The 19,586-nt window shown below is 50.8% G+C and overlaps 1 protein-coding gene across 2 annotated transcripts in view; it reads left to right on the forward strand.

Moving 5' to 3' along the window:
* Positions 1 to 19,586, forward strand: part of BOD1L1 (biorientation of chromosomes in cell division 1 like 1) — a 500,752-nt gene that overhangs the window by 181,462 nt on the left and 299,704 nt on the right. For both annotated transcript variants that reach the window (XM_078678462.1, XM_078678463.1), the window contains exon 9: positions 16,081 to 16,153. In XM_078678462.1, the coding sequence (XP_078534588.1) occupies positions 16,081 to 16,153 (73 nt within the window). The remainder of the gene's footprint in view (positions 1 to 16,080; positions 16,154 to 19,586) is intronic.

Genomic DNA, 19,586 nt, shown 5'->3' on the forward strand with positions numbered 1-19,586 from the left:
CAAAGAAGGGAAGGAGGAGGATGAAGGGGCAGACCGGGACACGGTTGTGGAGATAGATGGATTATTCCACTCTGAGGGGGAAAACCTACTCCCAGGACCAGTGTCCTACTCCAGGAAGGGCAGTAGCGCCTCTGGGGGAAGCTTAACTGAAGCAGAGCTCGCTGACAGGAGGGAAAAGAGGCAATTAAAATGGGAGTTGGCTAAGCTGGAGCAGGAGAAGGAAGAGAAGAGGATGGTTCATGAGTTCAGGTTGAAAGAGTTGGAACTCCAGGCCCTGCAACAGGATCCCTCTCCTGTAATAAATGGTGGCAGCGAATCCAAAGAAACAGCCAGGGAGTCCAGACCCTATTTGCCAAAAGACCTTATTGCTAGCTTTAGTCAGGGGGATGACATAGCCAAGTGGTTGGCTGCCTATGAGGTCTCCTTAAGAGCCCATGGGGTGCAGGAGAAGCACTGGGGGGGTGGTTTGTATAGGTACATGCCTCCCACTGGTCGGGACACCTTGCTGGCCCTGGAACCAGGGGAGCAAACCAACTACCCCACCATGAAGCTAGCATTAGTAAGGAAGTTTGGGCTTACCCCAGAAAGGTACCGTCAGAAGTTCCGGGGGAGCCACAAGTTAGGCACCCAGAACTGGGTGGACTTCCTTGATTACGCACGTAAGGCATTGGAGGGCTGGGTCAAGGGCAGTGAGGTGAAGGATTATGAGGGGTTGTATGATCTATTTTTGAAAGAGCACCTCCTCGAGAAATGTTTTCCCGAGCTGCGCCAACACCTGGTGGACAGCAAGCTGACCAATCCCCGGAAGCTTGCAGAGGAGGCGGACATCTGGGCAAGTACCCGGGTGTCCTCAAAGGGGACTGGAGGGGATTCCCAAAAGGCCGGACAGGGCGCCCCCCAGAAGAAGGAGGGGGGAGATAAAAAGAGGGAGTTCACTAAAGGTCCCCAAAACAATTTCCAAGGAAAGGGAACAGGTTTCACTCCTAAGGCAAACCCGCCCAGAAACCCTAATCCTGGCCAAAGCCAGCAGCCAAGGGTTCTCCACTGTTTTGAGTGTGGTGGTGTTGGACATTATAAGGGAGATGTCAGATGCCCAAAGAGACCACCCCCTCCCACCGGAGGAAAACCACCGGGAGTAGCTAGTGTAGCGCTCGGGGAGGAGTTTCCCTTAGATAAGGGGGGTGAGTGGGCGGGTGTCACCTTAGTGTCCCTGGGAGAACGGGAGATGGTTCCTAAGATCCAGGTGCCCCCAAATACTGCAAAGTATGGGCAATGGGTCACCATCAACGGCCAGAGAGGGGAGGCTCTGAGAGATACAGGAGCCAGTATGACTATGGTGAGAAGTCAACTGGTATCTCCAGAGCAGGTGGTTCCCCATGTACTCCACCCCGCCGCGATGGCTGACGGCAGAATGGGCCACTATCCAGTGGCTGAGGTTCCCTTTGAGTGGGAAGGGGTTGCAGGTTCACTTCGAGTTGCCGTAAGCCCTGCCGTGCCAGTTGATTGTCTGCTGGGGAATGACATGGAGCACAACACTTGGAGAGAGGTGGAATACCGGACGCACTCTGCGATGCTGGGTACACCTGACTGGGCCTGTGTGAGCACACGGTCTGCGACTGCCCGGAGAGGGAGTTCGCCTGGGTTGGAGCCTGGAACAATGGCCCAACCCGCTGCCAAAAAGGGACAGACCCGAAGTCAGGAAGAGCCTGCTTTGGCTTCCACACCCCATGTGACAGATCGGCCACCTGCGGTGGTGGACCAGGAGTCCGTGGAGGGGGAAGTAGACTCTCTGGAGGATCTACCCATCCCTGATGAGTGGCATGTGGAGGGAGGGCCTACCAGAGAGGAATTCTGTAAGGGGCAGAGGGAGTGCCCTACCCTTGAGGGACTGAGGCGTCAGGCTGAAGCCCAGGCAGCAGGTGATGTTACGGGACACTACCATATTTACTGGGAGGATGGACTCCTCTACAGTGAACCCAAGGTACCCTTACCTGGCTCATCAAGGGCCTTGGTAGTCCCGCAACAATACCAAGCCTTTCTGCTGGAATTGGCTCATGCTATACCCTTGGCAGGACACTTAGGTCAGGACAAGATCTTCGCTCGGCTTGTCCTCCACTTTTATTGGCCTCAGATGAAAGTGGCGTCCAACACTTACTGTCGGACATGTGTATCCTGCCAGGCCAGTGGGAAAACAGGGGTAAAGCTGAAGGCTCCCCTGGAACCACTTCCAGTCGTTAGCACCCCCTTTGAAAGGGTGGGCATCGACATTGTAGGGCCTTTAGATCCACCAACAACAGCGGGTCACAGGTTCATCCTGGTTCTGGTGGATCATGCCACAAGGTACCCAGAGGCAATTCCTCTGAGGACAGTCACTGCACCTGTGGTGGCTAGAGCCCTAATGGGGATCTTTACCCGAGTGGGATTCCCCAAGGAAGTTGTGTCTTGACAGGGGAACCAACTTTATGTCAGCTTACATGCGGGCAATGTGGAAGGAGTGTGGAGTGACCTACCGGTTCACCACTCCTTATCACCCCCAGTCAAATGGACTGGTTGAGAGGTTTAATAAAACCTTCAAGGGCATGATCAGAAGTCTGCCCGAAAGCCTGCGGAGGAAATGGGACGTCCTCCTACCCTGTTTGCTATTCTCTTACAGGGAAGTGCCACAGAAGGGAGTGGGCTTCAGCCCCTTTGAACTTCTGTATGGGCACCCTGTACGCGGTCCTCTCAGCCTGGTGAAGGATGGTTGGGAGAAGTCTCCCAGGAAACCCCCCCAGGATGTGGTGAGCTACATGCTGGCCTTCAGGAGCCAAATGGCGAAGTTGTGGAAGCAAGCTTCTGACAACTTGGAGGCCAGCCAGGCAGTCATGAAAGAGTGGTATGACCACAATGCTCACCAGGTGGAATTGGAGCCTGGCCAGAAAGTGTGGGTGATGGAACCTGGGGAGCTTAGTGCCCTCCAGGATCGCTGGACAGGCCCATTTGAAGTGTTGGAAAAGAAGGGTAAGGCCACATAACTGGTGGACCTTAAGACCCCTCGACAGCCCCTACGGGTGCTGCATGCCAACCGACTCAAACCCCACCATGAGAGGCCCGAGGTCATTTTAATGATGGTGACTGAAGGGGAAGAGGAAGCGGAAAGCGAACCTCTCCCAGACTTGTTCTCGTCTCAAGAGAAGGATGGGTCAGTGGAGGGAGTGATTCTCTCTCCCACTCTAACTCCTGAGCAGCGGGAGGACTGCCACCAGATACTGGAGCAGTACTCCCTTGTCCCGGGAAGGACTCACCTGTGTACCCATGATGTGGACACAGGGGACAGCCCACCAGTGAAGTCGAAGACCTACCGGCTGTCCGACAAGGTGAAGGCTAGCATCCATGGAGAGGTTGCCAAGATGCTAGAGCTGGGAGTTATAGAACCTTCCAACAGCCCTTGGTCCAGTCCGGTGGTGCTAGTGCCAAAAGCCGCTCCACCAGGCACCACATCCGAACTGAGGTTCTGTGTGGATTACCGGGGACTGAACTCAGTTACAAAGACTGATGCTCATCCGATCCCTAGGGCGGAAGAATTAATTGACCGGCTAGGAGCTGCCCAATACCTAAGTACCTTTGACCTCACTTCAGCGTACTGGCAGATCTCCTTGACAGATGGAGCAAAGGAAAGGTCAGCCTTCTCCACGCCTGAGGGACACTTCCAATTTTGTGTAATGCCCTTTGGGCTCAAAAATGCCCCTGCCACATTTCAGCGGCTGGTGAACCAGGTCCTCTCTGGAATGGATAGTTTCTCTGCTGCTTACCTGGATGACATTGCTGTCTTCAGTAGCAGTTGGGAGGACCATTTGCAACATTTGCAAGCAGTTCTCCAGGCCCTGAAACAAGCTGGATTGACAATCAAGGCCAGCAAATGCCAGATTGGGCAGGGGTCGGTTGTGTACCTTGGACACTTGGTGGGTAGGGGGACAGTGCAACCCCTGCAGGCAAAGATTGAGGCAATCATGGCCTGGGAACACCCCAAGACACAGACTGAGGTCCGAGCTTTCCTGGGCCTCACAGGCTACTACCGTCGCTTTGTGAAGGGGTATGGCACAATTGTAGCGCCCCTCACAGAGCTCACCTCAAAGAAACAACCTCGACGGGTAGTTTGGACGAAAGCTTGTCAGCAAGCTTTTGAGAAACTGAAGCAGGCAATGTGTTCAGCACCGGTCCTGAGGGCCCCAGACTACTCCAAGGAGTTCATTGTCCAGACAGATGCATCAGAACATGGCATTGGGGCAGTGTTATCGCAACTAAATGAAGAGGGCCTGGATCAGCCTGTGGTCTTCCTATCCAGGAGACTGCTTCCCCGGGAACAGAAGTGGAGTGCAATTGAGAGGGAAGCTTTTGCGGTGGTGTGGGCTCTGAAGAAGCTGCGGCCATACCTGTTTGGCTCGCACTTCCTCGTTCAGACTGACCACCGACCCCTTCGTTGGCTAATGCAGATGAAGGGGGAGAATCCCAAGCTGTTGAGGTGGTCCATCTCCCTACAGGGAATGGACTTCCGGGTGGAACATCGACCTGGAGGTGACCACGCCAACGCAGACGGTCTCTCTAGGTATTTCCGCCTTAGTGATGAGGACTCCCAAGGGGTTGGGTAGTTCTCCCCACTTTCAGCTGGGGGGGACGCGTGTTAGACCTGTCTGGCTTTTTGCGTAGTCCCTCCAATTTATTATTTATTTTGTCCCCTTTTTGCCCCTCATACTTCTATTAATTTTTGCGTCCACTAGTTTTTTTCAAGGTGTTGGTCAAGGGGATAGGTGTTCTTTCCCCCTCATAGTTTTTCACCTCAGGCCTAGAGGCCTTTTCTGACAGGAATATAGTTGGAGTCACTAAATGGTGGCTACCAACTGTCCCAACTGACAAACCTAGAACCTGTCCCATAGAGTAGAATAGGGCATTCCAGAACCTTCTGGTACCTTCTGGACCCCTGAGGGTCAGCCTATAAAAGGCGGAATGCTGGACAGCCATTTTGTCTTACCAGAGAGAGTCAGCTGGAGGACAGGCTGTAGCAGAAGGTGGGGGGAGGTTAGACTAAGGGTTGACCTCCTGGACTGGGACGCTGCCCTATTGATCCACCACTCTACCCCCCTTGGGTTACTTGTCTTGTCCCCACTGTTTAGGGTTACTGGAGACCCTGGGCGCCTGACCAATCCCCAGACTGGAAGAATGGGGATGTGAAGAGGAGAAGGAGACTGCAGCACTGTGGAGTGCAGTCCTCTGCCCAGTGAAAAGACTTTAGTGAGACTGTTGCTAAGAGAATCTCAAATGGAGAGGGGTTAATCTTTGTGGCCCCCTTTCTCCGCTCTTTAATTGAATTCTGCCCCGGTTGCTGGCATCTCCCCCTGATGACAAAATCCCACAGTGTCCCTCTTCCTACCTGTCGTGACGAGTGCTGAGGGAGCGGAGGCAGAGAGAAGTCGAGCTGAACTGCTCCTGAATTGGCGTGGTGAGCGGCGCCGATTTGGAGCCGTGGTTGCCAGTCCTGAGGTGAGGAGCGGTCCTGGAGGAGTCCTTGTGGATTTCCGAGTGGGCGGAGTAGCAGGGAGGCGTCGGCGGAGGAGCGCGGGCTCCAGCGGGAAGACACTTTCCCCTCGCGCATGCCCCGTTGAGCCGCCCGGCTCTGGAAGGCGGAGCCAGCGAGCGAAGGGGATTGGAAGCGGCGCTCGTTAGCGCCCGTCGGACCTACTCGCGCCAGCCCTGGGGTTGTGTGGCCGGTAGCGGAGGAGACCAGCGGTGACTCCGGCTCTCCGGCGAGACATTCCCCGGACCTCCCTGCATCTGCCTTGAGTTTAGCTCGCGGGACGGGTGGAAACCGCCTCAACAGTTACCGGCTGGGACCTCGGTTGAACCGCGTGACAGGGCGGAATTTTGGCACAGTAAGGAGAGTGTGGGGTGAAGGGGGAGGACTGTGTCCTAGATCATTTCCTGAGGGAAGGAGAGCTAACATTAGATCATCTCCTGAGGGAAGGAGAGTTAACACTAGTGCATGATAAAGTGATCTAGTTTCACCAGTCGTTTTCCCCCTACTGTGACCTTGGAGGTGGGGGTGAAATTGAATGATAAGAAGCACGTTGCTAACTGGTCTGAGGAAAGACATCTACTAGACCAGAATCTGGGAGTAGCACCACTGCCAATGCTTTGCTGAGAGTACCTGCTGATTAAGTAGGGGTAAAAGTTCCTCATAGAGGCTGCTGGCACTAATGTAAACGTCTTGTTTAACTGAAACCTCTCATTGGATGTGTACCTTTTTGGTGGGTAGTGGTGTTGAGGGGGAAAAGTTTTAGAGTCTCATAGAAATCAAATCTAACCAATTCTGGAATCTAATGTAATGTACTATTGATGCTGATAGTGATGTAAGTTAGCACTTCTGAAAGTATTATTATTGATTTCATGACAACTGTATGTACTAAGCTGTGATTTCTAAAGACATAAGAGCAAAGAATATTTTTATAAACAAGCTCGTATTTTTCCAACATTGGTGTAGTGTCATTTTTGGGTGTTTTTGCGTTGATTTACTGCTGGGTGGTTTGCAACCTTTACGCTTAAGCCTCTAGTGATTGTGTCTTACCCTAGGCCAGGCTACCCTAGGTGACCTGACGTAGTTAGGTTCCAACAAGCTCCGTACTAGTCTGCGAGCCTGGGTGGAAGCACACACGGAGGGAACGGTGGGGGAGGAGGAATCAGACAGAGGTACTGTCATTGATAGGACTGCGGAATGTCTCCCGGGGGTGGGTGAGATGTCCATCAGCCCCAAGGTAACCTCACGGGAGGGCAGCAGTGTGTCATCGAGAGGGTTGTCAGAGACCGAGTTAGCTGACAGGAGAGAGGAAAGACTGTTAAAGTGGGAAATAGCAAAAATGGAGATGGAAGAAAGGAGGGAGGGGAGGAGGATGGAACATGAGTCCAAGCTGGAGATGGAGGGGAAAAGAATGGAACACGAGTTCAAGCTACGAGAACTCGACTTCCAGGCCCATAACATCACTCCGAAGGGTGGCGAGTCAAAGGAATTTGCCAGGGAGCCCAGGCCCCATTTACCCAAGGACGTAGTCGCCAGTTATACCGCTGGAGACGACATAGCCAAGTGGCTGGCAGCCTATGAGGTCTCCTTAAGAGCCCATGGGATCCATGAAGAGCATTGGGGTGGTGGATTATACCGGTACATTCCTCCGACAGGTAGGGATGCCCTATTGGCCCTAGACCGGGAGGAACAGGTGAACTACCCTGCCATGAAGGTGGCGCTCATCAGGAAGTTTGGGTTGACCCCCAAAAAATACCGGCAAAGGTTTAGGGGCAGCCACAAACTGAGCTCACAGAATTGGGTTCACTTCCTGGATTTTGCCAAGAAAGCCCTGGATGGGTGGGTCCAAGGTAATGTGGTGGAGGACTATTGAGGGTTGTACGACCTAATACTCAAGGAACATCTACTCGAGAAATGTCTTCCTGAGCTGAGGCAACACCTGGTAGACAGCAAACTTACTTGCCCCCGTAAGCTTGCTGAGGAGGCGGACATTTGGGCAAGTACCCGAGTGTCCACGAAGGGGACGGGAAGAGATTCTCAGAAGTCCGGACAGGGCGCTTCCCAGAAGTAAGAGGGGGGAGATAACAAGAAACAGGAGTTCTCCAAAGGCCCCCAAAATAACTTTAAGGGGAAAAGTTTCTTTTCCAATTCTAAGGCTAACCCGCCGAAGAACCCTAATCCTGGCCAGAGTCAGCAGCCAAGGGTTATCCATTGCTTTGAGTGCGGTGGTATTGGACATTATAAGGGAGACGTGAAATGCCCAAAGAGACCACCCCCTCCCACTGGAGGAAAGGCCCCGGGAGTCGCTAGTGTAGCGCTCGGGGAGGAGATGCCCTTAGTTAAGGGGAGGGAGTGGGCGGGTGTCACCTTAGTGTCCCTGGGTGATCGGGAGATGGTTCCAAAGATCCAGGTGCCCTCAAATACTACCAAGTATGGGCAATGGGTCACCATCAATGGCCATAGAGGGGAAGCTCTGAGAGATAGAGGAGCCAGTATGACTATGGTAAGGAGTCATCTGGTGTCCTCGGAGCAGGTGATTCCAGGCATACTTCATCCAGCCGCGATGGCTGACGGCAGAATGGGCCACTATCCTGTGGCCGAGGTTCCCTTTGAGTGGGGAGGGGTTGCAGGTTCACTTCGAGTTGCCGTAAGCCCCGCCGTGCCAGTCGATTGTCTGCTGGGCAATGATATGGAGCACAATGCTTGGAAGAAGGTGGAATACCGGACTCATACGGAGATGCTGGGTACACCTGATTGGGCCTGTGTGAGTACCAGGTCTGCGGCTGCTCGGGAGGAGAAGTCGCGTGGGTTGGAGCCTGGAACAATGGCCCACCCAGCTGCTGATGAGGGAACATCTCGAGGACACGAAGAGCCTGCCTCGATGTCTGTGCCCCGTGAGACGGATAGGCCACCTGCGGAGGTGGACCCGGAGTCCGCGGAGGAGGACATGGTTCCATTGGAGGACTTGCCTATCCCCGCTGAGTGGCGAGTGGAGGGAGGACCATCCAGGGAGGAACTGAGCAAGGGACAAAGGGAATGTCCCACCCTCGAGGGTCTGAGGCAACAGGCTGTAGCACAGGCAGCAGGTAACGAGTCTGGGAACTATCGTGTTTACTGGGAGGATGGTCTCCTCTACAGTGAGCCCAGGGCGCCAGTGCACGGATTGTCACGGGCCCTGGTAGTCCCACAGTGTTACCGAGCCTTCCTATTAGAGTTGGCTCATGAGATTCCCTTGGCAGGACACTTGGGTCAGGACAAGACCTTTACCCGGCTTGTCCCCCACTTTTATTGGCCTCGAATGAGGGTGGCGTCCGACACATACTGTCGGTTGTGCGTGTCATGCCAAGCCAGTGGGAAAACAGGGACGAAGCTGAAGGCTCCCCTGGAACCACTTCCCGTCGTTGGCACCCCCTTTGAAAGGGTGGGCATCGACATTGCTGGGCCCCTGGATCCACCTACATCATCCGGTCACAGGTTTATCCTGGTCCTGGTGGATCACGCCACAAGGTATCCAGAGGCAGTTCCTCTGAGAACCATTACTGCACCAGTAGTGGCAAAGGCCCTGATGGGGATCTTTACCCGAGTGGGATTCCCCAAGGAAGTTGTGTCTGACAGGGGGACCAACTTCCTGTCAGCATATATGCGGGCAATGTGGAAGGAGTGTGGAGTGACTTACAGGTTCACCACTCCTTATCACCCACAGACCAATGGTCTCGTGGAAAGGTTCAACCAAACCTTGAAGGGTATGATCAGAAGTCTACCCGAAAGCCTGCGGAGGAAATGGGACGTCCTTCTACCCTGTTTGCTCTTTTCCTACAGGGAAGTGCCGCAAAAGGGAGTGGGTTTCAGCCCCTTCGAGCTTTTGTACGGGCACCCTGTACGTGGACCTCTCAGCCTGGTGAGGGACTCCTGGGAAAAATCTCCCCGGAAAGTTCCCCAGGATGTGGTGAGCTACATGCTGGCCTTCCGAAGCCAAATGGCTAAGTTGTGGAAGCAAGCTTCTGACAACTTGGAAGCCAGTCAGGCAGTTATGAAAGCGTGGTATGACCACAACGCTCACCCAGTGGAGTTGGAGCCTGGCCAGAAGGTGTGGGTGATGGAGCCTGGAGAGCTGAGTGCCCTCCAGGACCGTTGGACAGGCCCCTATGAGGTGTTGGAGAAGAAGGGCAAGTCTACCTTTCTGGTGGACGTAAAGACCCCTCGGCATCCGCATCGGGTGTTACATGCCAATCGCCTCAAGCCCCACTACTAGAGGCCCGAAGTCATGTTGGTTATGGTGACTGACGGATCGAAGGAAGAGGACACTGAGCCTCTCCCCGACCTTTTTGCGTCTCAAGAAAAGGATGGGTCAGTGGAGGGAGTGAAACTCTCGCCAACCCTGACTCCTGAGCAGCAGGAGGAATGTCGCCAGGTCTTGGGGTCATTCGCTCCTCTGTTCTCCCTTGTCCCGGGTAAGACCCACCTGTGTACCCATGACGTGGACACAGGGGACAGCCCACCTGTGAAGTCAAAGTCTTACTGGCTGTCTGACAAGGTGAAGGCCAGTATCCACAGCGAAGTAGCTAAGATGCTGGAGCTAGGAGTCATCGAACCTTCAAGTAGCCCTTGGTCTAGCCCGGTGGTTTTGGTTCCCAAAGCTGCCCCACCTGGTGCCACCCCAGAATTGCGATTCTGTGTGGACTACCGAGGACTAAATTCGGTAACCAAAACGGATGCTCATCCGATCCCTCGGGCGGATGAATTGATTGACCGGTTGGGAGCTGCCCAATATCTCAGTACCATTGACCTCACTGCAGGGTACTGGCAGATTCCCATGACTGATGGAACCAAGGAAAGGTCAGCCTTCTCCACGCCTGATGGACACTACCAGTTTTGCGTCATGCCCTTTGGGCTCAAGAACGCTCCTGCCACTTTTCAGCGGCTGGTGAACACGATCCTCACCGGGATGGAGTCATTCTCTGCTGCTTACTTGGATGACATAGCTGTCTTCAGTAGCAGTTGGGAGGATCACTTGCAGCATTTGCAAGCCGTTCTCCAGGCCCTGGAACGGGTTGGCTTGACCATCAAGGCCAGCAAATGTCAGATTGGACAGGGGTCGGTAGTGTACTTAGGACACTTGGTGGGCCGGGGAACGGTGCAGCCCCTTCAGGCGAAGATTGAGGCAATCATGGCCTGGAAACCCCCCAAGACCCAGACTGAGGTCCGAGCCTTCCTGGGCCTCACAGGTTACTACAGACGATTCGTGAAGGGGTATGGCACTATCGTGGCACCCCTTACAGAACTCACGGCCAAGAAGCAACCCAGGAGAGTCATTTGGACGGAGGCTTGCCAGCGAGCCTTCGACACTCTGAAACAAGCATTGTGTAAAGCTCCAGTCCTGAAGGCTCCAGATTTTTCAAAAGAGTTCATTGTCCAGACAGATGCATCCGACATTGGCATTGGGGCGGTGCTATCGCAACTCAATGAAGAGGGTCTGGATCAACCCGTGGTCTTTCTGTCACGAAGACTGCTTCCCCGGGAACAGAGGTGGAGTACCATCGAGCGGGAAGCCTTTGCGGTGGTCTGGGCACTGAAGAAGCTGCAACCATATTTGTTTGGTTCACACTTCCTTGCTCAGACAGACCACCGACCCCTTCGTTGGCTCATGCAAATGAAGGGGGAAAATCCCAAACTGTTGAGGTGGTCGATCTCCCTACAGGGAATGGACTTTCGGGTGGAACACCGGCCCGGAGTTGACCACGCCAATGCAGACGGTCTCTCCAGGTATTTCCGCCTTAGTGTTGAGGACTCCCAAGGGGTTGGGTAGCTCTCCCCACTTTCAGCTGGGGGGGACGCGTGTTAAACCCGTCTGCTTCTGAGAGTCCCCTCACCACTATGATTTCTTTTGTTCCCCTGTACCTCCCAAAATTTGTCGCTTTTCTTTGTCTACCAGGACTTTTTATGTGTTGTTTCATGGGGTTAGATGTTCCTTGACACCCAGTTGCTCACAAGGTTTGTGGCACCTATTTACAAGGCACCTGGCGAAACCTGTGACATTACAAACTGGGGTTGTCAACCTGTATATATGGCCCTAAAATGGTGAACACCCCTTTTTCCCTCATGTGAGTGACTCCTAGTGGAGCCTTCAGGAACCCTGGCCTTTTGAGGTTTTGGCGCCCTTTGTTTGGCGCGCATTCCTGACAGGAATTCCTTTATTTCCCTCAGGTACACAAAATGGCTGCTCTAGAACCACAGTACGGTGGCTGGCAGTGTCCTAAATACACCTCAAGAGTGCCATGTCATTGTCACAGCCAGAGAAGGTTCTAGAACCTTCTGGCTCGTGCCAGTACCCCAGGGCACTGGCTATATAAGGCCCAGTCCCTGGCGGCCATTTTAGATTAGATTGGATTAGATTAGAGGAGAAGAGATTCCAGATTGACACCTGCCCCGTTGACCCCTGAGGTGGCTGGTAGCGCGGGCAGTAGAGCAGCAAAGGGGTGCTGGCGTTGTTTCTGACTGGCGTTCCAGTCAGCTACGTGAAAAGTGTCCTAGCGCCTACAGCGCCTGCCCAGCGAGTGCCTCATTGCCCCCAAAGACTGTGGCCAGATTTGTGTGCCTCCCAACCCCCCCCCCCCCCCCCCCGGTGGTGAACTGTGACCGAGGCGCGAGGCGAGAGCAAGTTCGCCGCGACCGCGATCGTCAGCTGTGCCCCCTTCGCGACAGGCGCCTCTAGAGGGGAGCTCGGACGTCTCCGAGCCCCACCAGCGTAGAGCGCTTCCTGCGCAGACTGAAGGTGAGGTGGTGCGCCGGGGCGGGGAAAGGCCGGCCTTCGTTGGGCGGGACTAGCGTCTCTGCCACTCCCCAGTGACCCGGAGCTGTAGCTGTGGGCGGGAACCCCCCCTGTATGCGGAAGTCGGAGGGAGGTCCGTGGAGCCCCTGAGAACCCCGTCGCTGACGAGAGAAGTGCTGTGCCCGACTGAATCGTATCCCGATTGCAGCCAATGTGAGGTGGGCCAGTTTCTTCATATTGAATGCAGCGTTGTGAAGGAACTGTGAACCGGCATTCGTTTGACTGTGTGTGAAGATTGTGTGACCTCTCCGGCAGCCCATTCGTCAGTCTAAAGACTTTGAACTGGTGCCGCCTGTGTTCTAGCGGTGTTAAAGCCCGCAGGCACGCATAGACTTCACCGGCAAAGCAGAGATCCTATCCTGATGACAGCCGAGTCATGAAGTATTCACTGTGTTTCCTTGCCTTTTAGATACACGCGCATACGCTCTGAATGATCCCTAAAGAGTCCCAAACCTTATTCTGTGCTCCGAGAAGCCGTATACATTGCCATTGAAATCAACACAAACTGTAAGAGTTATCTTTCCCATTTGAAACGTAGTACAAATGTGATGTTCCTAAATTATTTAATTGGTGGCAGCGATACCAGAAGAAACATGTGGTTATTTATTTAAATGAACCAGTATTTATTCTGATATTTATTGTGATATTTATTTGTGGTGCTCATTCCTGAAGCTATTCTATTTATTGATGCTATTTATTCCTGACTTTATTTATAGTACTATTTATTACAGAATTGAAACCCAGAATTGTATGACCAAGAGAAATGTATATGTGCTTTCCCAGTCAACCCTATTTACAACAGAGAATTTTTATATAAAGGAATCGTATTTTTCTACAGCAGTGGTGTGGTGTCCTTCTTTTTGGTGTGGCTGTGCAGGGAGTTATTATTGGGTCAAAGCCGGCTTAACACTACAGCCTTCACTTGCCTTGTCACTTCAGCCAAGCTACCCCCTTTGTGCTGGGCTTGCCCATCGCAGGTCTAACAGGGAGGATCAGTGGCAGTGATCCTCCTGGACCTCAGTGCGGCTTTTGACACTGTTAATTATCAAGTGTTAATTCAACGGCTGTCAGACGTAAGGGTGACTGGGACAGCATTGAAATGGCTTAAGTCATTTCTTAGCAACCGGACTTACCAGGTGTGGGAAGGTAGCGCACGATCAGCGTCAATCCCCCTCCACTGTGGTGTGCCACAAGGCTCTTCCTTAAGCCCCACATTGTTCAATGTGTATATGGCCCCCTTGGAGGACGTGGTTGCCCCATTTGGTATCAAAATCGTGAGCTACGCTGATGATACTCAGCTGGTGGTTGCTTTATCCCAGCTCGCCGAAAGCCCAGACGCGCTGCATTCCTGCATGTCCAAAGTCCACACCTGGATGTGAGAGTCAGCACTGAAGCTGAACGGCTCAAAGACTGAAATAATGCTTTTAGGGCATAAAGGCTCTTCATTCCCCTCAACTATCTGGCCCAGCTGTTTGGGCGAACTCCCGAGCCCAAAGGAGGAGATTAAGAGTCTCGGGGTTTGGCTGGAACAAGATCTCTCCTTCAGGACTCAGGCGAAAAAAACGGCAGGAGTCTGTTTCGGTCTTCTCCGTTCAGCTCGGAAAGTTCTGCCCCTCCTTCCACCGCCGTCCAGGAAGCTGCTTATTCAGGGGCTGATTATATCAAGATTGGATTATAGCAACGCTATCTTTCTTGGTGCCCCTGAAGCAACGTTCAACAAACTCCAACATATCCAAAACGCTGCAGCACGGCTTCTTAAGAACATCGGCTAAACCTGCGTTGAAGGCATTGCATTGGTTGCCGGTGCGCGAAAGGGTCAAAATCAAATCCCTCTGCCTCGCGCATACAATTCTTCAGGATAAAGGTCCTCCTATACTGAAGAAACTAGTTATACCCTATAAGGCTAATAGAGCCCTGCGCTCGGATCAGAAACACCTGCTCAAGACTCCTAAAGTTAAAAAGGCACATACAGGGGGAAGAAGATTCTCAGTGAATATAGCTATTCTATGGAATTCGCTCCCCCTGAGTTTGCGTTCAGAGACCTGTCTTCTCCGTTTCCGCAAACTCCTTAAAACACAACTTTTCCCTAACTGATGCCTTTGAGTACGTTTGACTGCTACCTTTCGGTTTCTGGAACAAGCGCTGGGATGCTCACGGGTAACTATGCGCTATATAAAACTCGAAAAAAAATAAAACTGTTTAGCTTAGGTTCAATTGTCTTTCACTGGGACACCACACATTTTTGTCTAATTTTTAGCCATTTGTACAGCATATCTTTCAACTTGAACACCTATGTATATATTGTGTTACTTACTTATTTCCTATATAAATAATTTCACAAATTGTGTATAGCTAGCTTTCTTTCTGACATCACCCCAACCCTTTGTATTGCCATTGTGCGTAACTTTATTAGAAATATTCCTTACTACTCCACAGGAGCCACTGTTTCCTCAATAGCCAGTGTGATATCTAGGCATATCACACTGAGTAGAAAAAGTAACTTAAAAAGTAATCCGAAAATTAACCTACAAAGTAATCTCAATAGTAACTGAAAAATAATTCCAACTGTTTTATGAACAAGTGACATACTTGTAGCCAATCCAATTGCATTCAACTGCAATCAAACTCTATTGAACTGCATTAGTCTTGCAAAGTACTATTACACTTATCTGTACCAGGCCTGGCTTGGTTCTAGAAATAAAATACAACTAAATAATATTTGTATACAAAACAAATTGGTCAGAGTTCAGTCTTTGAGTGTGTGAAATCAGGCCTTACCTGAGTGTGTACAATAAATGCTTAACACTACCCTCTGATGAAGCCTTACTACTCACCCACACAACCACAAATAGAGAATAATGTATTATATACTTTAGCCTCTGCCTAGCTTTGGGGATCCACTGGACTCTGTGCACGCCATACCTTACTTTGGTATAGTATATTCAGAGCCAGCTTCCAACAGAGCCTCTTTAACACCTCCATGCAGCAGCCTGATAGTTAATCCCCAGCCTGCTGTCTTTCCCTGCTGGGGATTTTGGACTTCTATTTTAGAGACCAAGGGCCAGATCTAGATCTTGATAGATGGGATAATCTGTCATAAACCAGATGGATATCCCGTCAGCCGTCTTACAAGTGCCATAGGATATAATGCACTTGTGATATGGTGGACAGGATATCCGTTACATTTGTGATGGAGTATCCCATCTGCCAAGATCTAAAACAGGTTCTAAGTCGGAAGGTAAAGCTTCAGACAGCACCCCATGTCGAAGCAGAAATGTGCTTTCACCTTTATTATACCCAAAAGGGTATTGCCATGTTTTCTGAAAACTGTTTTTATTTTTGGATGTGGAGTAGATTATTTTCTCTTTGTCTATAAAAGTAAGAGTACCTATCTAGACCGCTTGAACACTTAGATACAGCAAGTTAAAAGTATGTAATTCATTAAAATGTCTGAAAAACAGAAACATGAGATCTTTTTAACCTGGGTGTATATAATCGTATGTACAATTAATAGTTTAATTCCTTCTCCGTGTTGCTCTTCTGTGAGTTGCTTTTCTTATAGGCCTTAAAAAGGTTCCTCCAGCTTGTGCAGGTGAATTTTGATGTTTAAAGGGGGAGGAGATGGAGCATGCTGCACTCAATATATCTAAGATTGTACTGATAGTATCTGTGTATAATAGGTTGATGTTGCTTTTGTTTTCAGGCTTAGTGAGAGCAGCTGGAAAAGAAGATATGACCATTCTGAAGAAGATTCAAGAGACTCATATAAATCAGAGGTGTGTTTGCACTATATGAACATTATTTTCATTTCTTTAAATAGAGAGTGGGCAATTGAGTTTATTATTGAAATGCAGATAATAAGGTCTTTCTCTTTATCTTTAAAGTTCATAAATAGAGTATCTCTGTCCATATTCCACTCTGTCTTGTGTAAAAATATTAATAGTGGCATATCCTAGTTTGGCAGTATTGAAACTAAACAAACCAACATCTGTAAAAGTAAATCGAAAAAGATGCAGATGCCATGGTCTCTTTGGGAATATGACAATCTATTAGATAAGTAATGCCATACTGAGGTGATGAAACAAACACACCCATACAAACACACCCATACAGACACACACCCATATATACACACACACACACCTCCCACCCCCCTTTCACACCCATACATGGCCCTGCCCACGGGGATGGGGTCCACAGGCTTGAAATCGTCCCGGGGAGGCTGCAGCGAACCCCTATTTCTAAATGGCCGTGTTCGGGAATGGGGTCCCTGGACTGAAATCAGCCTGAGGAGGGGGCCACACACCCCTCCTCCCCTTTTAGGAAGATATTTTTTTTAACACCGTGCTCTGGGGGATGTGATCCCAGGGCATAAATTGGCAGAAGGAGGGGAGTCGCAAGGCCCCCTCCTCTAATAAAAAAAAAAATGCCACCCCAGGGGGAAATTGCTGGAGGCCCTCCCCATTTCTCAGCCACTCAGGAAAGACACTTCCTGGCATACCACTTGTTGGGGGATTAAGTCCCCTTGGCTGGTGAGGGTCCTTTTCTTTGGGGGCAACAATCCCTCCTGTTAACTCCAGTAAGTCTCACTCATGGGATTGCTGAGAGCTCATGAGATCCCACCCCCTCTCCGCACCACTCTGCAAACGCGCCTCCTAGTGCACTACTGGTTGGGGAAATTAAGGCCTCCTGGCTGCTGAGTGTCTTTGGGAGGTGGGGGCAACAACCCCTCCTTTTAGTAAGTCCCACACAGTGGGATTTCTGAGCGATCGTCTGAGACCCCACCCCCTCTCGCCACCATTCTGAAAATGCGCCTCCTGGTGTACCGCTGGTTTTGGTACGAAGTCCCCCTGACTGCTGAAGTCCTTGGGGGCCAACAACCCCTCATGTTACCTCCAGGAAGTCCCACACAGCAGGATTGCTGAGAGCTCATCCGAGGCACACCCCCTTTCTCCACCACTCTGTAAATACACCTCCTGGCGAACTACTGGTTCGGGGGAGCCAAGAATCCCTCCTGTTACCAGCTGTAAGTCCCATACAACGGGATTGCTGAAAACTTGCAAATGCATCTAGTAGTTAAAAAAACATAGAAATTCACTTAAAAAACCAAAGGCTACAGGTACTTTATAGTTAGGAAATAGAATTATAAAAACCATAGATATTCACCGAAAAAACCACACAGGTTAGAGGCCGTTAAAGTTAGGCGGAGATTTCACTCATACAAAACCCTTGAAATTCAGCAGTTCTAGTTACCTGAGATAACTGTAACTTACACCCCTGCAATGCTATGCTTCTGACCTCACATATTACATCACTCATGACCTGGTCAGTGACATCACTAATAACATCTCAGATGACATCATCCACAGAACCACTTACACACCAACTCACACCCCCATACAACCTCGTGTACGTCTACTCACCCAGCCACACAACCACTCACAGACACATACATGTACTCGCCCAACAACTCACTCCCCCTTTGAGATACTCCTTCCTTCCTGGCTGGCAGGATTCAAGCAGTCAGCCTGGCCACTTACTCTTCGGCAATCCATAACAACATCTGTGGAGCTCCGCAAGGTTTTCCCCTGAGTCTAACTCTCTTCAACACTTATTTATACCATCTTGCCTGCATCATACAAGCCCACAACATAGATGTTCTCTTCTACATTGACGACCAGCAGCTCATACTTTCCCTCTCAAATAAGATTCCAAATACACAGAACCAGTTTGCCACCTGCATGCCAGAAGTCGCCGATTGGATGAAAGCAAACTTTCTCAATCCATGCACCGACAAGACAGAAGTTGTGATCTTCAACAAAAAATCTCGCCAAGGGAGCCCACGTGGGGGCTGGCCTAACTTGGACCTACACCCACCTACACCACACATGCCAAGAACTTCAGGATCATCATAGACCGCAAGCTATACATGACCTCGCAAGTTGACACCGTTGCCGCATCCTGCTTCCAAGTCATGAAGATCCTGAGTAAAATCTTCAAATGGCTCCAGACCAACACCACAAAACCATCACACAATCACACCATGGTCACTAGCAAGCTGGATCAGTAAGCAACGTACAGAAGATCACATACAATTTCCAACTTCGCTGCTAGACTCACCCTCAACCTCCCACGCAACATTCCTATCATGTCATACCTCAAGGAGCTCCACTAGCACCTGATACACAAGCACGCTTAGTTCAGACACCTCACGCACATCTTCAAAGCACTATACAACATAGGGCCTGTCTACCTTAACAGTTAGATCGCCTTTCATAGAATCTCCAGACTCTTCCTCAGGGACGGACTTCTATTTGCACACACATCATGCCTACATAGAACCAGATCCGGAGGCTGGGCCTTCTCCTACATTGCCCCTAAAGAATGCAACAACCTTCCACAACACATCAGAGCCTCCCCCTCGCTCCTTGAGCTCTGCATGATGCTGAATAGCCCCAGCTTGCCCGAGTTGAGGCTAGACCCACACCTACTCAGTTCCAGGATATTCTCGTGGGTGCTTTACAAATGCACGTAACAAAACCTTCAGTCTCTGAATACCTTTTTTCTTGAGGTGTTAAGCCTTTCTTCTGTGTTTACACTATATAAATACCAAATGCATACATACAAATTTCAAACAATAAACCTAGGTCTTCTTAAAAGAGTCCGAATTTAGAAGTTTATAGAGTATGATTTGATTTGATTTGATTTGATTTCAAATTTGTAAAGCGCGTAGCTACCCAAGGGCGTCCCAGCGCTGACATTCAACCTGCATAATTCAGAGGGGAGTTTTTATGGAAAAAGCCAGGTTTTCAGTAGCCTACGAAAGGCCAATAGGTTGGTTTCCCTTCGAATGGGGAGCGGGAGGGTGTTCCATAACTTTGGAGCATTATATGAGAAGAGACGTCCTCCTGAACGAGCTTTTCTTATTCTGGGGACACTGGCCAAGGAGAGGGAGTCTGATCTCAACTGTCTGTTGGAATGAAGTGGTTTGATGAGGGATCTCAGAATAGGGGGCCTCTGCCATGAAGTATTTTATGTGAGATGCAGAGGGTTTTAAAGGTGATCCTTTCCTGAATTGGGAGCCAATGTAATGATTTGAGGGCAGGTTTGGCAGAGCATCTGGATTTGGTCCCGGTAAGGAGCCTGGCAGCGGCATTCTGGGCACATTGTAGTCTGTTGATGACCGATGAGGGGGCACCTAAATACAGG

Source organism: Lissotriton helveticus, chromosome 2_2 (assembly GCF_964261635.1).
Source record: "Lissotriton helveticus chromosome 2_2, aLisHel1.1, whole genome shotgun sequence".
Lineage (NCBI taxonomy): Eukaryota > Metazoa > Chordata > Amphibia > Caudata > Salamandridae > Lissotriton > Lissotriton helveticus.